At 31.2% G+C, this 21,584-nt stretch overlaps 1 protein-coding gene across 2 annotated transcripts in view; it reads right to left on the bottom strand.

The window, feature by feature from the left end:
* Positions 1-21,584, bottom strand: part of LOC145280220 (VWFA and cache domain-containing protein 1-like) — a 335,274-nt gene that overhangs the window by 167,402 nt on the left and 146,288 nt on the right. For both annotated transcript variants that reach the window (XM_080132006.1, XM_080132007.1), the window contains exons 3-4: positions 19,918-20,066; positions 12,964-13,070 (exon numbers count right to left, since the gene is read on the bottom strand). In XM_080132006.1, coding sequence (XP_079988132.1) covers positions 12,964-13,070; positions 19,918-20,066 — 256 coding nt within the window. The remainder of the gene's footprint in view (positions 1-12,963; positions 13,071-19,917; positions 20,067-21,584) is intronic.

Here is a 21,584-nt window from a genome sequence, read left to right as displayed (position 1 = left end):
TATGTAGCTAATAATGTTTGTAGAAATAAATAAATATATATATATATATATATATATATATATATACACACACACACACACACACACACACTTCAGGTTATAGGTATTAACGCGTGATAACATGAATTTAATTAGGTTATTAAGAGTGCTCAATAAAAGAGGAAAATATATTTTTATTAATATAAACAAATTTAGAAGGTTCGGACACTGGGCATGCTAATGTGTTGAACAGATTATAAATTAAAACCTCAAGTCCTCATCAGGCGACATTTCTTTTCATTTGCTGACTGGTTTCTTCTAGGGAAAGCAACCATTTTTCAAGTTGCCTGACGAGGACTTCTGATTTTAACTGACGATTTGTCCGAAACATTAGCATGTCCTGTGATGTGAACTTGTAAACTTGTTTATGTATATCATTTATTTTTCTTGTGAGCTTTTTTTTTTTTTCTTTTTTTTACAATGCAGTTTCCTTTCAGTTTATCTTTTAATTTTCTGCTAATAGCAAACAATTCATTTCAATTTGTCACCAAATCCCTTAAATTCTAAATGACAAACTACAACAATACTCAAATCATAATTCCTCATTTCAGGAATTTAGAACAAAATGTAGATATGACTCATCTTTTGTTTAACAATAAAAGACAGATTAATACTTGAATCTGTCTTCAAAATTTGTCCATCATTTTCTCTTTTGAAACAAAGAAAATCAAAAAAGTAACAAAAAATCAATTTTTAAATAAAGATTAAGTCTCAATCTGTAAATATTCAATACATTGCATTTCTGCACAAGCAGAGTTTATGAATAAAAGCTTATTGCTGTTCAATTAACCAAAAGATTATTTTTTAAATTTTTAGGAAATTAAAAACACTAGGCGCATTTTGCTTAGTAGTATTGGCTCGCTATATTCAGAGTTATACATCCCTTGTACCATATTACAGCTATATCCCCATGAATGATACTAGCAACAAAAAAGATGACCTCGGAGGAAATCCAAAACATATCTAATTTCATCCATATGCAAAATTAGAACTGGATATTCTCTCTCATTCTTGCTTGGGCTTACATCTAGTTAGGCATGTTTTTGGTCCTTTTTTAGCACAGCTTTCATTTTTGATGAATTTAGATAAAAAATAGCACCGATAAGAATGGCAAAAAACGAATAAATAGGTAAAAATGGCATTTTGACAACGGAAAATAATAACCGTTCCGGAAGTGTAGGTTAAGCTTTCTTTCCTCTATTTTAAAATAGGGCTAAGCCCCCCCACCCACCACCACCACCAAAAATGAAATATTTTTAACTAGCAGGGAGACCCAGCGTTGCCCGGAATTGAATGATGATGATGATCAACTGTTTCACCCTCCCATATTTTTATTGCCATGGAAACCAATGAAACCACCCACTTTTTTTTTTTTTTTTTTTTTTTTTTAAACTAAAGCTAAGGGGCTTAGCTCTGTTTTAAACAAGGGAAATGGCAGCTTAGCGAACGGTTCTAATTTTCCATTGTCAAAGTCGTATTTTTACCTATGTGTTAGCTTTTGCCATTTTTATTGAGAGACATTTTTTTTTAGATGGTGTTACATTGTTCGCTGCATGTCATCAAATCTAACTTCTGGTTAGTTTATAAAAAAGGTTCCACTCAATTAAGTTTAATAAACTCCAGAAAGACTAGGATGAAAGTGTAGTATGCTGAAATGACAGATGGACAAATGATGAATTGGATGAATGAAATACATTTAATTAAGAGTAGGATAGACTGCCTCTGACCTTCCCCCCTTCTATTCCACACTTTTAATGGCCTTGTGTCTAATTTATAAAAAAAAATATTTTCTTTGCAAATAAATAATTCAAATGTTCTTCAGTTAAAGGAGGTGAAAAATATTTGCTCCAATTCAGTGTCCTTTTGAGGGAGCTGAATTTCTTCCCAAATTAAAAATAATGTTTAACTTTTGCCTTAAAGGGAGGTAAATAAGGAGAAACAATTATGCATATAATAAGATAAACACAATCATCTGGATCTTAATTATTTCACTTGGAAATCAAATCATGTGTTATATTTAAACTAAAAACAATGGGGGGTCCATTCATAGGGCTAGGACAACAGCATATTCTTTTCATTGTTTTGACTCTCGAGTGTGTAGCCGTTGATATCTTATATGCTTTTATATAGAGTAATGTGGTTCTCAGTTGATTAACTGCGTTGGGTATATACTCAAGAGTCAAAACAATGAAAAGAATATGCTGTTGTCATAGCACTAGTCATTTATTTTTGTTTTTTTATATATGAATAATAGCCAGGGTTCCTACAAATTTTCAACGTCTACTTTCAATGTCTTTTCAAGACTTTTCAAAGATTTTCAAGGCCTTCTCCAGACAAAATTCAAATTTCTGCAAGTTTTTTTTTTTTTTTTTTTTTTTTTAGAGGGGGGGTATCATCTTTATTTATGGTACTTGCAACTCCTCTCCTCTCCTCTCCTGTGCCTCACACCAAATTAAATTATAAATGAGAGCAAAAACAGACGGAGATTTGAATCCTGCCCCTCAATAATTAAAAAAAAAAAAAAAATCCGGGACTTTCCAATGGTGAATTTCCAACATTAAAATTTAATTTTTTTTTAAATATTTTAATGGTATTTTTATTAATACTTAAATAATTTAATAGTATTTATTTTGATTTAATATTTCACAGATTTTTACTGGCCATAAATATTTTCAAGGATTTTTCAAGGCAAAAGTCAAAATTCAAGGACTTTCCAGGTTATCTCTTATTGGCTGCCCACTTGCATTTCTCGAAATAAGGGAATATTGGTTTACAGTATTTTTTGAAGAGTTAAGTGCTAAATAAAATGGCATCGATCACACAGCTATGTGCTACACTGATTATTAGAATATTCTTCTTCTTCGTCTTGATCATCTTCTTCCATTACCCAGATTCAGGCATTCTTCACCACCTCTTACTAGAACAAAAACGACAGGCTGACCCGTTGCTTCCCATTCTTTGTTTTTTCTTTTTTTTTTTTTTTTTCCTGCCATTTCTTTGACTTTCTTGCAAGGCTTTCGGACTGACACAATGTTGCGCAGGATTTCACCTTCATTAACAGAACATAATTGGGCATTTTAAGAAATATTTAAAAAAAAAAAAAAAAGTTTTTTTAGAGTCCATATACTTTTACAAATTGTGCCAGATCGTATTCAGGTTCTTACCATTTTAAACATGAATGTATTATGCAGAAAATGGACCATGCTGAAATACTAACATTATTATTTATTGACAAAGTCTTAACATGAGACACACCTATCAATTATTTAAACAATACTTACCATATACAGTATAATTTGATTTGAACATCAGATATAAATTATGGCACGGACCGTAGTCTGCATAATTACAAAACACGTGATATAACATCTACACCAACGCAGTGAACAGTACCTCTGTCATGGCTGCAAATTCACCAACACTTGACTGTGACAAAGAGTTGTTGAGGCAGCCACTGTCAACAAACAACTGCCTCAATACAACAATAAATGACAGTGTCCACCAGTATCATCAACTGACAGTAAACACCTAAAAAGCACTATCCCCCAGTTACTGCAAGTAACAGTCATAACCGCCACTGAATGACAGTGATAAATATAAACCATCATGAACCGCCCTAAAACAATATTAATCGCCAGTAACCACTAGCGCCAACAATGACAGTCAGTGGATTCTGCTAAGTGTCACTGCCAGACAATACAAGACAGTGGACTCCAGATGCTTTCATTTTGGCCGCATTTCTTGAGTTGAGAATGACTATCACTAGCAACTGCCACCATCTATCTGTGTTAATATTTTTTTAGCTGTTTGTGCATAGTCAGCAATTTACATGACTCACATGCGATAGCAGTATCAGAATTTTTGTAGGAATTTTTGACACCCCTAACACGAAACTGCGAATACAATATAAAAATCTCGTAATTTCTCTGTTAAAAGTGGGTTATTTATTTTCTTTATGGATTATACTTCCAAAATAAACTATTACAGTTGTTTTAAAAGTAATAAAAATATTTTTATTTTTTTTTTAAAACAGTAATGAATTTTCCGAACTCAATATTTTTAAATTTTTAAACTCAATATTTTTAAATTTTTAAATTTTAAAAATCTATCAAAATTTTTCTATTGATTCTATTTTTACGATATTTTCAGGGTCAATGTGAAATTTTATGTTCTTTCCAATAAACCGAATATAATATTTTAGACAAACGTTTTTTTTAAATTCACGCCCCCCCCCCCATTTTGAAATGTCTATTAAAAAGTAAATAATTAATTTATGTTTAATAGTTTTATATATCACAAATTGAAGAGAAAAGGTCAATAAATAATATATTCAAATTTAAAACAAAAAAAAAAAATCAGTTTTTTAGAAATTTACCTGTAAAGTCCGAAGTTTAAAACCTTATTTTATAAGAACACATTTTTTCTTTTTGTCTTTTTTTTTTTTTTTTAATGAAACCTTGGTCCTTGCTCCTTTAATTGAAAAAAAAATTAGGGCTTGAATTACATTTTTCGAGGAGTTATAAGCTTAGAAAGATAGGAGGTCGAATAATTTACGCCTCTCATTTTGAAATGTCTATTAAAAAGTAAATAATTAATTTATGTTTAATAGGTTTATATATCACAAATTGAAGAGAAAAGGTCAATAAATAATATATTCAAATTTAAAACAAAAAAAAAAATCAGTTTTTTAGAAATTTACCTGTAAAGTCCGAAGTTTAAAACCTTTTTAAAAAAAAAAAAACACATTGTTTTGTTTTGTTTTTTTTTTAAATAAAACCTTGGTCCTTACTCCTTTAATTGAAAAAAAAAATTAGGGCTTGAATTACATTTTTCGAGGAGTTATAAGCTTGGAAAGATGGGGTGGAATTATTCACTATTTTCACGAAATTTCTGACACTGCTACACATGCGATAATACATTAGCTAATCAAAGATTTGGGGGGGGGGGAGTATCACCATAGCTGTTCTGGATTGGGGTCATATTTTCAACAGGCAACGGCGGTACATGGGTCTTGCTAGTAAATATATAAAACTTAAGCAACCGATAATTAATAACTTCTTTTTGTGGAGAGATTTAAAAAAAAAAAAAAAAAAAAAATGGTGAACTTTATAAAATTGGTGGGATGAGGCAAGGTGGGGGAGTTGATAGGCTTTAACCAAAGAATGGAATCAATTTTTAAATTTTGGAAAAAAGGAGAATGGAAAGTGGACTGTAGGTTTACTTTCGGTAGCATCATAACTCACTTCCTTTATTTTTTAGTCCTCATATTTTCTAAGCGATGTTTCAGGCAAAGGAGGAAGAATTGCTGCTTTTGGGAGAGGGGAGAACAGAATTTATCCTTTGTTAGTTTTCAAGGATTTTTCAAGGCAAAAGTCAAAATTCAAGGACTTAAAAAGGGAATAATGTAAATTAATATGTAAATATGTAAATGTAAAGTAATACTTCAACTCGTTAAATCAAGTGGCTTTATGCCTTGTCTGGATTGATTTCCATAAAAATATATAAATTTAACTTTAGAAGATATGTTTGTTTCTTTTTAGATAGGACTTCAAATCATATAAATTGTGTACTAGACAAGAAAACAACTTGTTTTTTTTTTTGTTTTTGTTTTTTTCAAATTCCCAATTAATTCGGTTTTGCAACATCAAAGGGCCGAATAAATAAACTTAAATTAATTGCTCAAAATGTTATCGCTTTCAAGCAGTAAACTAAATGAATCACTCACTGCCCATGGATATCCCCCCCCCCCAACATGTTGATGAGAGTAAAGTTGAAGAAATTAAAAATCTCAAACGCCCAAAAATATAAACTAAAAACAATCTGTGGTGTGTGTACGTGTCAAGACGAAATAAAGAAAAAATACTTTTTTTCTTCTTTGTTTTGATAAAATTAAAACGAAATATAAGTTTAGAAAAAGAAGAAATTTGGAAACGATATAGCACAAACGATTTCTCCTTAGGCTTGATCCTCATTTCTAACTTATGTGGGTAAAAAAAAGTTTGCTTTAAAGTTAGGAATAGCTTGAAAAGAGGAAATGACTTTTCTTTGAAGATATGACTGAATAAATAAGCATAAAAAATAAATTTATATATTATAAAGTATGCGTGTGTGAGTGAGTGAGTGAGAGAGAGAAAGAGTTTAAAGGATGAAATTAATGTAAGATGTTGATTTGAAAATATCAGTTTGCTAACTACAAGGAAAGAGGATGGGTAGGAGGTTAATTGAAGAAGGCAAAATCTTTGGTGTGTTGTGAGGGGGGGGTCTAGTAAGTATCAAAGGCAAATAGCGGCAAGGGATGAAAGATCAAATAAAAATATATAAAACAAAAAAAGAAGAAACGAATAAAAGTTGGGCAAAGAAAAAAGTATAAAAAATAAGCAGTAAAAAAAAAAGAGATTGAAATGGAGGAAGTAGTTTGTGTGTGTGTGTGTGTGTGTGTGTGTGTGTGTGTGTGTGTGTGTGTGTGTGTGTGTGTGTGTGTGTTAGAGAGAGAGAGAGAACGAGAGGGAGGGAGGCTAGTTAAAAGAGACCGCTGTATCAAAAATAAACAGTATCAATTCAGCTCCCCCCTCTCTCTCTCTCTTTAGTACAGGGAACGGATAGTAATGGATCAGGGAAGAAACAGGATGTCGCTGTTTTGAAACAGAGAGCAGTTAAAGGTAGCACTGGCACAGTTAGCTACACAGCCCATTGAGTTTGTCCATTAGCTGTGAATGTGACCTCTAGCTAGCCCCCATTAAAAGAAAAAGCCTATCAAACTTCCTTATCACTGAATGGGAAGTTTTTATTACAAGACCTACTAAGGTCTTTGCAGTTGAAGATGAGTTATGGGTGACTTCTGGGGCGGGGGGAGGGGAAGCCGTAAACCTTAACTTTAAAGTCCAGAAAAAAACATCAACAAAGTAGCCGTTGCCGGCAGGACGACGACGGCGACCGGCCAGTATTTGGTCAAACATAATTGTAATGTTTTTAGTCCCCCCCCCACCCCACCTCATCATCCATTACGATACTATCCTTAGTTTAAGTGCTAACATACTTCAAAGTCATTTGAAGTGATTTACAAGTTTTTAGTTCCTAGTGTTTAAAAATGCTTTAAACTAATAAAGAACGTTTGTACAAAATCTTCAACTGGCAATAAAAAAGGTTTGATTGGTGGAAAAATATAAATGAAAGAAAAAAAAAAACTGAATATTTTTAACCTTTTGACTAGGAGCAAAGTATAGTATCTGTTTTGATACTATACTGTCTTTTCTGCACTCAGTCAGTGAAGGAGAAATCCTTCTAGACTGAGGCAAATGTTCTTTTCTATCCCAATTCATAAAGATTCCGCAACTTAAAACAAAAAAAGTCTTTAATTCGAAAGAAGTTATACTTTTAAATAAATTAGTAATTGAGCAGATGTATTAAAATAAACATTATCTTCGTTGCTTTCGGTGTTTTGTTTGTTTGGTAAATGTTTACTTTAACTACAACTGTTAACGTTGTTTCTATAATAAAGGGTTGTGTGTTTGATTATCATAAAGGGAATCGTGTGTGAGTGACATGTATTTTCAGAACCTACCTCTGCTTCTTCGATGTTGGACCAAATGTTACCAAAGTTAATCTTCTACCTAGCTAAATAAGTTTCTGGTATTTTAACTTATTTTAAAGCATTTAAGTTTGAAACGCAAGTACTGCCTAGCGTTTAAAGTTAAAACCACAACAAAAATAGCGGACATGAGATTTTCACCTTGGAGTCTCGAGAATAGCTCCAAACTCGAAAATAAAACAAAATACTGATAGAAATCACCCCAATAAATGTCATGGTCATATTTATTTGATGGATTACAACTAGTCTTTTTTTTTTCTTTTTTTTTTCGAATTTTAGGAATTCTCAAGATTCCACTTGGATGTAAGGGGCTACTGTGGGGAGTTGAGCAGCGAGATGCCTATTCACATATTTAAACTTCTGCAGATTAGTAAAGTCAGAGAAGCAGGAAACAGGAAGGGAATTCCAAAGTCTAGCAGTCTGAGAGAAGAAACTATTAGAGTAGAAGGCTTCCCAGCATCTAGAGATCACAATATTGGAGGGGTGAGATTTTCAAGGGGGAGGGGGGGGCAAATGCTGTGAGTTCATCAGAATGAATTTCATTAAAATATTTGTAAAACAGGCATATGGATACAACATTGCAGCAATGCCCGATCCGATAGTGCTGATAGTGAAAGATTTGAGATTCAGTTTTTGGACTCTGTCTAAATGGAAGATGCACAAGGTGTATCAGAATTTTGAGGGAATTTTTGACACCCCTAACACAAGACTACGAATACAATATAAAAAAACTCGTAATTTCTCTTTTTAAAGTGGGTTGTTTATTTTCTTTATGGAATATACTTCCAAAATAAACTATTAAAGTTGTTTGAAAAATAATAAAAATATTATTTTATATTTTTTAAAAAACAGTGTTTACAAAGTGCCGGCGCGCCTTCATGCAGCCATTTTTTTACGTAATGAAATCAATTGAATTTTACCAGTTAAATATTTTTTCATTTTTAAACTTTAAAAATCTATCAAAATCTTCCTATTGGTTCAATTTTTACGATATTTTCAGGGTCAGTGTGAAATTTTATGCTCTTTCCGATAAAGCAAATATAATATTTTAGACAAACGTTTTTTTTTTTAAATTCACCCTCCCCATTTTGAAATGTCTATTAAAATTTAAATAATTAATTTAATATATATATTAATTTTATATATTAATATATATATATATATATATATATACATATATATATATTTTTTTTTTTTTTGAAGATAAAAAGATGAATAAAATATTCTAATTTAAAATAAAAAAAAAGTGTTTTTTTGGGAAATGTACCTGTAAAGTCTAAAGTGTAAAACCTTTTTTTTTTTTTAAAACCACGTTGATTTTTTTTTTTTGTTATTTTAAGTGGAAGCTTATGTTAAGTAAATATTGTCAAGTAAATATAGGACGCTTATGACAATTTTTTCTATTTCATTCAATGTTTTCTTCTTTTTTTTTTTAGATATTTAAAAAAATTCACTTGATAAAGAAGAATTAAAATATATTAAATCAAAAATTCATGTATTTCTTCGAGAAAAAAAAAAAAAAATTTAATTTGGTAAAGCAAATTTTTTGTAATCCGCCAAAATCCATGAATCCAGACAGAGCACTTTGTAGTTGAAATGAAATATGTCAAAATACAAAAAGGAGATAAGGATGCATGTTGTTTTTACGTTTTGGAAATAGTTATGTCCCTTTGAGACATCCGTATTTGATAAATTGAAAATTAGAAGCCACACGGCTTTAAGCTAATGGCGGAAACGAGTTGTGAAAATGCCATTTTCTGGGACCCTCGCTTTAAAAAATCCTTTTATTTAAAAAATACATGGAATACAAAATATAAATATGGACAATTCTTATAAATGAAGATTGGAAGCATCCATTGCTTAGCTTTTTTTTTTTATAGGCAAGTGATCTTTTGGCATTTATATACATTTTTTAGATGTGGTTTCAATTAAAATTTGTTGATTTCATAAAATCTTTTTGAAAGAAAACCAATGAAAAAAAAATATTGTATATTTTTCAATCAAACCTTTTATGATTTTAAAATTTGGTCTTTGCTCATTTTATTGAAATAAAAATTAGGGTTTGAAATTACATTTTCATCTTGTTATAAGCTTGTAGACATGGATAGTCTATTTAATCATATGTTTGCAATGGCGACTTGCCCAAAAATTCTGATACACCTATAGATGCACCAGCCCACATGTGGCAACAATATTCCATGAATGGACAAATTGTGACTTTGTAAAGATAGTGGATACTTAAAATACGGTGTCACTAAGAGACATATTACAAAGTCTTTTTCAAAACAAAACAAACAAAAAATGCCCCCCACCTTGCTATAGTGTTCATATACCATTACACACACTATGTGTAAATTGAGGTGTCAAACTGACGCTTTACATATATTGAAGACTTCACCTCCCAAATATTTGCGTCTTTTATATTAAGATTTCTAAAAAAAAAAAAACTGCGGAAGTTTCTTTGTAAATTATCTTATCTTTCGCATGCAACGTGACAAGATTTATAGATTTTCTGGTATTATTATACTTATTATCACATGTAAAATTGTCAACGATAATTTCTTTTTATATAAGAATGTTATGCTTTCCAACGATAAGGCAAACAACGCATGCGCGTTGTTTGCCTTATCGCAGGACTATTTGACTATTTACAGATTAGAAAAGGTGTTCACATTAAGGCGAATGAGAAACAACCAATTTAACATTGTTTAAACCTCCAACATTACCTTTATTAATGCTATATAAAGATTACGCCTATATTGAAGCTGTTAACTCTGGACTAAGTTGAAGAGGTTAGATCCCAAATATATTCTTTTTTTTTATTGTTATGCAAAAAAAAAAACCCAAAAACCGGAAGTTTATTGAATGAAATACAACAAACTTATTTTTTGCAAACAACTCTTTCCCTGCAACATTTCTTTTAAATGAATGTTGTAATTTCTTTTTCTTTCACAACCAATCGTAATAAATAAGACGCATTTGGAAGCTATACTCTTCAATATATATGAAATGCATCAGTTTCTAACCTCACCAATCTTTACAAGCACAAAAAAATAACAATAATGACATGTACAATACATCAATGTTTATATATTTTTGCACACACTCTTTGCTTTTACCATTTGCCTTTTTTGTTTGTGAAAATTTGGCTATAGTCATCAATTTGGCATTTTTTCTAAAATATTTGGCTTCAAATATTTAACAGAGCATACCAACCCAATTAGGGTCAGCTATTGAACACGTTTATCCTTTTAAAACCTTTAAAGCACACATAACTCCAGCTAACTACAAAATGGCCGTTTTCAAGTCCAATGTGAACAAGTTCTTGATGAGCCATTCCCTTAAGTAATCCAATTTACCAAATTTCCACTACTAATGATTACAGCAATATCGTGTAGTAACAAAATACAGTACAGTATATAATACACATATATATAATCAAATACTATTATAAATAACACCGTAAGACAGGATAAATACCATAACCAGGGGCCGGAAAAAATTTTTATTCCACATTGTACCCGGAAAAAAAAAAAAAAACGTATCCTAGGGCCACCGTATCCTGGGGGTTCTTATATATATATATATATATATCGAAAGAAAACCCGAACAACAAGAAATATTACATAGGCAGACTTCCTTAGATTTCAAAACCCGATACTATGACCACAAAAGTACATTCAACAATAAAAAACACCGTATAAAAACAACACTAGCGAATAAATACTGGGAACTCAAAGAAAGCGGACATTCGCCGGTAGTCGAATGGAAAATAATAAGACAAGCTACCACGTGTAGCTTCTCTTATTATTTTCCATTCGACTACCGGCGAATGTCCGCTTTCTTTGAGTTCCCAGTATTTATTTATCACGTGTAGGCATCTAGACGACCCATGTAGATTATGCCTTCATGAAAAATTTGCTATCCTGTACTTTAAAGAACCCCAACATCTATTAAATTGTAGAAGAGAAATAGCAAATAACCGTGTTCACAAAATAAAATTTACTCTAGGATAGCAATACAAAATAGTTTTAAAACTAACAAAAACAATAGAAAATAAACAAATAAATAAATTAAATGAACATGAATATACATAAACGATCACACATATGTATGTGTATATATGTACGTACACACATATATATATTTATATATAAACTAACAAAAAAAATATAATAAAAAAAACCCACTAACCTAGTTTTAAAACAGATCCTTTGTTCGATAAAATGCATGCCCATTGGCTGATAGGAAGGGGTGCGGTGGACACTAGAAAGCTGATTGGCTAACTAAATCCTCAATAGAAGAGGACCATATAAAAACGATAAACAACCACAGAATTCGCGCATAAGCCTGAGGAATCCTACAGTGGATGAAACACCGAATATTCAGTGTAGCTTAATCGCCATATATATTTTATAAATTACTATATATATATATATATATATATATATATATATATATATATATTAAGTAATGTGATTTATAATTTAAAAGTTTTAAAATTTTTAAAATTTAAAAATCAAAATTTAATTAAATTAAAAATCAGTTTCATAAGAAGGAACAACAACAAAGTCAATTATCTGTACGATCGTTTCGGAAATCCGTGCTTTTTATTTGTGGTATACATGAAGTCACGTAGAATAATTATACATAGTTTTTTTGGTAAGCACGGTCTCCTCATCAGCAAATTTAGGAGGATTTCTATTGAATTGAAAAGACACCAAAAATAAACCTAGCATTAAAAGTAAGGCAGATGAATCTTTTGGTTTTTCTTTTTTTGAAATCAGGAACTGTATTTAAAGTAGTCATTTAGATGTTTGCTATAGCTTTTTATTTTATATATATATATATATATATATATATATATATATGCCCATTAGCAGTGTTGCCTGGTCATTAAATAAGCTTTATTATATTTTAATGTATGCAGATATTGTATTTATTATAGAGTTAATGCATATTATATTGTATCCAATATATAGTTATGATTTCAAAAAATAAAAACAAATATCATTTGAGTGCCATCAGCTAAAATTGAAACCAAAAGCAAAATTGATAAGGACCATTAAAAAAGGAAAGAAAAGAGAAAAGGGGAAGGACAGAAAAAAGAAAAAGGTAAAAAATAAATAAAAAGGGGAATAGAGGAAAGAGCAGATAAGAAATACTAAGATATATAGAAATATATAAAAAGGTAATTATATATATATATATATATATATATATATATATATATATATATATATATATATATATTACTATGTTCTGGATAGATAGCATCCAAGCAAACCAAGAGTTTTATAATTATATAGATATAAAGATACAATATATAAACTTACCATCAGTGAGGTTCCTTCCAGGATTAAAAGCTCCATGTGGAAGGTTAGGAGGCAATAGATCACAGCTATTTCGGATGGAGATCTTGCAACGATATTGTGACTGAGGTCTGTAAAAAATACAAAAGCAAATGCCATGAATAACTGTCATTTGCACTGTTTGTCAACGACATATGCAAGTAATTATAAAACGATTTTTAGATTCAGAGATTAAAATTAATCTCTGACCAAACCAAACCAAACCTATACTTCCTAAGCAAAACTGGCATTGGACCGACTATTTCCCTAGATGAATTCATAATTAAAGGATATTCTAATTTAACATCCAAATTTGACCCCCAAGATGGGCATGGAATATGTGCTTACATTAGAAATGACTTTCCATGTGGTAGGGGCATCTCCAGAGAAGACCCTAAATTACTCTGTATGTGCTTTCAGATTGCACTTGCTCACACTACTGTGTTTATATTTGCCCTTTATCGCCCCCACAACAGCGGAGTTACTATCTTTAAGAGTATATCTGAGAAAATTGACCACATCCTGTCTGCTTATCCTTCAGCTAATATTCACGTCTGTGGAGACTTCAATGTTCACAATGTGGAATAGTTAGCCCATTCAAACAACATAGATGATGAGGGGAGGTTCTGTCACAATTTCTCTATTGCTTATGACCTAACTCAGATTGTCCAAGCACCCACCCATGGTCAGCCTCCTAGACCTTTTTTCTCACAACTTGCCTGGAGTTATGTTCATCTTCAGTTCTTCTGACCACTGGGATCTTCTGACCACTTGGTTGTCTCAGTTAAGATAAAAACAAAATAACTTTTGTACATTTATATCAGATCTACCTCTGTGTTTCACGTTTAAAAAGAATGTGTTCTCCATAGTATCAGACCTGACGGATTGGTTAATTCTAGGTATAGACCACTTCATACCCTCAAAAAAATTCCAGCAAAAACCTAACTGCCAGCCGTGGTTCTCACCAGAATGTGCTGCAGCCATTGAGCACAGAACTCACTATTTCCATTGCTTCCATTGTAATAGATGTACTGAGACTAAAGCCGTCTTCAGGACTGCCAGCAACCACTGTAAAAGAGTAACAAAGAACGCAAGAGAGTTATATGCTTTGTCCATCAAGTCCAAAGTAGCTGAATAGCAGCTTGGTTCCCACTAATTTCAGCAAATAACAAAAAGGGCCCTGAATAGAAGTGTATGCTCTATCCCAACCATCATCAATGGACCTGAGGTAATCTCGTTAGCATCGGACAAAAACTTTGCAGTTAATTCTACCCTATGCGATCAGGGCCACCAATGCTCCATATTTCCTTCAATAAAATATGCTATACAACATACAAATATCTGTGTATGATGTTACCAAGCTAATTAAAAACCTCAATTTCAGTAAACCAATTGGCCCTAACAGCATTCCCATTATAATACTCAAAAAAACTCCAACCAGAACTAGCTCCCATACTTACAAAGCTGTTTAAGCATTGTCTTAAGAAATGCTTCCCAACACCCTGGAAAACCTCATCAGTATGTCTCATTAAAAATTCAGGTAATCTGTCATCTCCCTTTCAATCAATCAGTCTCCTGTGCATCATGAGTAAGTTGCTAGATTCTGTATTAAATAGAGAAGTAGTCAACAACCTCAGCAAAAAAAACTTCCTCAGTGACATGCAATATGGTTTCCGTTCTGCTAGATCTACAGCAGATATACTAACAGTTATATCTCATAGGATTAGCGCATCTCGACAAAAGCTTCCATTTCTAGGGCAATTGCTCGACAGATCAAAAGCCTTTGATGGAGTATCATATAAAAGTCTACTCCACAAGATCTCCAGCTGCAGTATAGCTAGAAATGATTTTTCAATTTCTCTTTAATAGGTTCATAAGAGTAGTGGTATGATGGGCAGAAATCAGAAGGTCACAGTATTAATCAGGGGTCCATCCTAAGCCCAACTCTCTTCCTGATCTACATCAAAGATCTCCCAAATAATATCATAAGATCATTCAAAGGCCATAAATGACCAAGTTCTCTTTGATTCTCTCTCCTCTGATTTTGAGCACATGATGCAATGAGGAAAAAGGTGGCTGGTTAATTACAATGCATCTAAAACCAAACTTCTATCTTTCCATCATCAACGCTCTGATCCCCGTCTGGAATCAACTGAAATAAATGGCTCTTGTTTTGGTAAGGCTGTATGTTTTGATAAGCTTCTGAGTCTGACCTTTACTTCTGATCTGAGATGGAACATGTACATCAAATCTGTTGCCAAGGCTGCTGGAAAAATAGGATTGTTCTACCACTCTAGTAGATATCTCACTGTTGATGCAATTCCCTACCTAAGAGCCAAGTATGCCCAAGGATGGAGTATTGTTGCCACATGTGGGCAAGAGCTGCTCGGAAGACTTTATCCTGCCTTGACAGAGTTCAAAGTAGACTTTGTAGCCTAGCGGAAGCTGTCCTTTTCTCTTCCCTGAAACCTCTTTCCTACAGAAGAGATGTTGCGAGCCTGTCTCTGCTTTATCATTATTTTCATGGTAAGTGCTTGTCTGAGCTTCAATTTATGCCCCCCGCCAGCCTGACTTTCACAAAAAACACTCATCCAATTGAAACCACGATCAATAATTTTCCACACTCTTTATCTGTGCCTAAACCTAAACGTTGATGCCATGAACAAAGCTTCTTTCTTAGAACTGCATGTATATGGAACTCTGTTCCATTTGCCTGCTTTCCAGCTGACTGCAATATGGTCGTTTTCAAGTTCAACATGAACAAGTTCTTGAGCCATCCCCTTATATAATCTAACTTACCAAATTTTCACTACTAACAAATATTATGACATTTTACTGTACAATGATTAACCCTTATCCTCAAGTTGCCTCTGGGCCTTGGTAAGTGATGACTCCTTTGTAAAAAAAAAAAAGAAAAGAAAAGGTGATGCTATTTTATAACAGAGAAAAGCCTTTTGTTAATATTATGGACATTTGAAGAAAGGCTTAAAAGACTTATTGGCATCATTCTTTTTCATGTTATATTTTCATACTCAACTAGCAGTTCAGCCCAGCTTTGCTCGGGCCCTATGTACTGTTCATAACTTTATGTGCATATGTGTGTGTGTATATATATATATATATATATATATATATATATATATATATATATTAAAAAGTTTGGCATGTCCAGGAAACCTACATCTAAAATTTCAAGTGTTTAAACTCAAAATTGGCAGGGGGGTTTGGTTGAGTTTTCAAAGGTTAAATTGTTGAACTTTGACAGCGAAATTTCTGGCTGAAAACCGATTAAAAAGATTTTCCCAAATCTCAATACCTCATATGTCAAATCTTGAGTCTGTAGACTGAAAACTGACAGAGTAGTTTGGTAAGGAAATGTACACACAGACAATTTCACTTTTATAGATATATAGATTGGATAGAAAGTTCAACTGTTTCATTTAGTCAAACATTTATTCATGCCCTTCTCGACACAGCCCCCCCCCCTTTTTTTAAAATAATACTAGCAGGGATGTGCCCGGTTTTGCCCGGTCATAAAATACACTTAAACATATTTTAATTTGTCGAGATTTTGTACATTACTATAGAGTCGTGATTTCAAAAGTAAAAAGAAAGTATTTGGGTGCCATCAGCTAGAATCGAAACCTGAAAGCAAAACTGTAACATTCAAAGCTGGTGAAGTTACCACTGTATCATTGAGACACACTTATGAACTCATTAAAAATAAATTAAGATGAATGTACAAAATGTATAACGATTTTTTTTTCAATTTTGACTCCTAAAAAAACTATTTTAACTGACTAAAGACCCATAAAAGAACGGTTCATAAAAATCCAATCATTTGAGGCCCCTAGCGCCCGCCGCTCTGCGACTTTTATTTTGTGGAAGAGATAGAGTTTGAAAATATGGAGACAGACAGTGAGTTTTATAAATTAGATTTCAACTTTTAATAAAAGAGAAAAATATTTGTTTTACACACATATAGTTATATATACACTTATATAACAAAAAGACCGGAAGTTGCTTGAGATTTAATGAGAAACATTAATATGTCCTTTCTCACTATTCTAACATCATATCACTTTCTTTTTTTTTTTTTAAATTAACTCCTCTTCCCATTTAATATAGCTGAAAAAAAAACAAAAAAAAACGCTGAAATTTTGGAAAACTTTGTGATTTGGTGTCTTTTAAGTTTAAAATTTCATTAAAATGTACATATTTGGCATATTTAAAATATTTTGCCTCTATTTTAAAATATTTTGCCTCTATCATTCTTTGGGGGTTTTTTTAGAGTGGGGTCGACACATAGGTTAACAAGGATTCCAAATGTCTTCCATTATCTTCTCCAGAAAATTTTAAATATAAATACACTTTCAGCTTTTTATGTAGATTCTCTAACCTTTTTTATTGGAAACATTTATAGAGATTAATGAGTTTGACAGAAGATATAATTTTAATGATTATAAAACTGAATCATCCGGATGTCCTTGCTTGCTTGCATCTTGTAAAGAATAATGCTTCTACGTAATAATAAAGAATAATACTCCTTTATATAATAATAACTACGAGGCTGCTTGACATTGCATGGTTGCATAAATATATTTTAATGCAGAATTCTTATTTATTATAAACAGGAATACCGTAAGGTATTAAACGTAACTTTAAATCGTTTTATAAAAAAAAAAAAAAAAAAAAAAAAACGGAAAGAAACCAAGACATGTGAGTATTGTATTTTTTCTAAACAGTTCACTTCTTGTAAGCAAATAAAAAAAAATACTCGAGCTGAGATCAAAATCAAAACCTAAAGACAATCAGTCAAGTACGATGACCATTAGGCCAGCATGACATCTTTAAAAAGTGTTTTCAAACCAACTTATACTTAACATAAGGAATATGTCACATTTCACGACCGTGCTTGCACAGTCGTGAAACAGCTGAAAACAGATAAAAATCCGATCACCCCCACGTACCAATTTTTCAATTTTTACCTCTTAGCAGCCCTTTTTTCCAGATGAAAATTTAAAAATTCTCCGTGTCTGAATACCCTATATACCAAATTTGAAGTTAGTAGGTCAAAAATTCATTTAGTATATGAAGTGTCCACACGCATTCTCATGTGTCTTATAGATATAGAAATTACAAAAATTACGCAGAAGAAAAATAATTACAAGTAAAAATAAAATTTATCGAATTTTATTGCATGTTTTAATGTTGAACTAATTCTTTGTGAAAAAAAAGGGAGATAACCCTCGATTAAAACGGACAACTTAAGGGTCTGCCATTTTTTTTAACCAATGCGTTTCAGAATGTAATTGTGGCTGATTTTGTTAAAAATACATCTAGACGATTTTTCATAATTTTTGGAATTCATACTAATTTCGCCATAACACGTAAGTACGTAATAATGTTTTCACCTGAAATGTGTTAGTTTAAAAGATCAGCAATGTAAACAAGCATCAAATACATTTTTTTATCGCGATTGAACGATCCCATCTTTTCAGAAAGTGTGGAGAGTATTAATATATGTACGAACATGGAATTGTCTTCGCTATTATCATATCATGAAAATTCCAATAAATAAAAGCATGGGTGATAATTTTAAGTTAAATTAATCAATGACGTTTGTTTCGAGACGGGGAGAAGTCGCTGGCTCATCTGATAAAAATTGATTTCTTAAGGCAAAAGAGAAAATCAAAATGACGAGTAGGTGAGGGGAGTCAGATAAGATCCCCCCCTCCCCCAATTTTTTTGTTTGGTTTATTTTATTTTTTTAGATTTTACTTTGCAGCAAGTTAAATGCACACAGAAGGCAGCGGCATACATCAAAGGAAAGATGTTATGCCAAATCAATAATCTGTGAGGTGGTGGCGTGGAGAAGAGATTGCTGGAAGAAGGAAAGCCATTAGATAACGCAAGATGGTTTAATAAATGTCTTTATATATATATAATAAAAAAAAAAAAAAAAAAAAAAATTAGAAAGACATTTAAAAAAAAAAAGATTTGTCTGATTCATTTTTTTCCAAAAGAATTTTTGGTTTTTACCATTAATCTCAAATTTTATTGAATATTATTTGAATTCCATTTCATTTTACCAGAACATTTTTTGGGAAATGGAAAGAGGGCAGTCAGAAATAAAATTCAAAGTTAAGTTTTGTTTATATATATATATATATATATATATATATATATATATATATATATATATATATATATATATATATACACACACACACACACACACACACACACACTAGCAGGCCGTCTGTCGTTACCTGGTCATAAAGTATATTTAAATGATATTTTGATAAATGCAGATTTCGTAATATATATATAAATTTATATCAAGCTTGTTTCCTTCAATAATTACAAGAAACCTTCTCAACCATCAATAGTTATGGCTGAAGATACATTATCTGAAACTACTTCTTTCAAACTTCTCGGCTTAACGTTCACAGGGAATATGAGTTGGAACTGGAGGTTGAAGGTTCAATCCTCAGTAGGAGCAACACTCAAAATATAATTGCGAATTACTTAAGACTTCTACCAAGTTATGGCTGACGGAAAAAGAGCATATTAACTCCGTGGATTAAATAAAGAATCCCGTTTGAAATTTCGTGCAGATTCCCTAGTTCAACCAAAATATTTGAGTTCAACATGATACACCTGAAGCTTTGAGCACTCATGATAAGAACAGTACTTTGAATAATCTGAATAATCGATTTTCATCACAAAAATACTGAAATGTAAAGATTAACCAATTATATTCCCCCCCCCCTTTGTTTACTTTTATATTTCAAACAATTTTTGCCAAAACATCTGGAAAAAAAAATTAAATTAAAACTTAAATTAAAACTGCATATGAAACAATTCAAAAATATTTTCCGAATCAGTTAAGTTGAATGAAAGAAATTGCATTTTTTTTTTTTTTTTTTAACTTACATTAATTCATTAAAGGGCAAATTGCAGCAGTTTAATCTTCGAGTAACAGGTTGCTTCACGTGAAATTTGTAAAGGTGCTCCACAGTGATCTTGTTGGTCCCAAGAACTTTTATATAATTATCAAACCGTTCTCTTAATCTGTCGGCAATCTGAGAAAAAAAATAAATAAATAAATAAAATAAAAAAAATCATTAAAAAGATTGCTTTCTTTTTTTTTTTTTTTTTTTTTTTAAATCATTATATTCGTTTCATGAAGGCTGTCGTTCCACATCAACAAATAGAAAAGTTGTTATAAATAATTATAAACTTTAATTTGACGAATTATATTTGTTTTTATAGTGATCACAACAGACACTGGTTTGCATCATCTGTTTCATTATGGATAATTCTATGTTCCAGCCAATACATAATTATTGTCCTTTCATTTAATACAGAGCATGTGGATGTTAACCATGATAATCCTTCAAAAAGTATTTTTCTCCAGATTGCCTTCCTAAGGGAACTGGAATAATTATATATATATATATATGCTAGCTGTATATACCTGGAGTAACAAGGTTAAAACATTGTTGGGCAGAGGGTTTTCTTTTACATACAAAACACTGAATTGTTACAATTTTCCTGAAAGTGGATCGCATGTTGGATTTATGGAGGCATAAAATAACTTAAATAATAAAATAAATTAAATAAATCAATTTTAAATAATATTTATAAATAAAACAATGAAAACAATTTTATTACCACAAATAATAACATGGAGCTATTTATTAAAATAATTTGCTTTTTGAATGTAATATGCAAATGACGTTATTCTTTGAATGTAGATTTTCTTTGAATACATAGTGTATATAGAAATCATACTGGAATGTAAATATATAAATGTCCGTTTCTAGTATGAAAATTAATTTGTGAAACAGTCTAATTTTTGTACATATTAACCAAATTGTGAACAAACAAAGATAGGAATACGTAAAACGTACTGTACAACCAATAAAATAATGTTATAAAAATATGTTTGTGGTATTGAAATAGTTTACTAACAATTATATAAACTTGTATAGTTGTTGTTTCCTAGATGTTAATCCAGTGAAAAAGATTGTGCTCAATAACAGGTAGAGCTGTATTATGTTTTTTTTATTTATACAAACATTAAGTATATGTATGCATGCATGTTTCAGCCTGAAGAGTCCGAGAGTGGATGAAACGCGGAATATTCAGTGTAGCTTAATCGCCATATATATTTTATAAATTACTAACTAGCTCTACCTACGTATTGAGCACTTTTGAAGTAAATACTTAAAGTTTACGCATAAATCTATACTTTTGTATATTAATTTTATGTGAGTAAATTAAATAGTTATATGTATATATATATATATATATATATATATATATATATTATATATATATTGTTTTAAAAAAAAAACATCAAGGAATGGATTGATAGCAACAAATAGTGTATTTCATCATTAGTTACAAGTGTTTCAAGACTATTCGGATAAATTCAAACATTAAGTAGTTTGAAAATTTTCACAAGAACAGTCTTTCGTCAAACTTATTGAATAAAAAAACACTTTAACAATGAAACATTATGGAAACCATTTCCCTTATAAGGAAAAGAAAACAAGCGAAAATATTTTACCTACATCTCATCCTCGCAAAGTATA

Source organism: Euprymna scolopes, chromosome 7 (assembly GCF_053919585.1).
Source record: "Euprymna scolopes isolate OS-2025 chromosome 7, ASM5391958v1, whole genome shotgun sequence".
Classification (NCBI taxonomy): domain Eukaryota; kingdom Metazoa; phylum Mollusca; class Cephalopoda; order Sepiida; family Sepiolidae; genus Euprymna; species Euprymna scolopes.
This window is presented reverse-complemented; position numbering and strand designations above follow the sequence as displayed.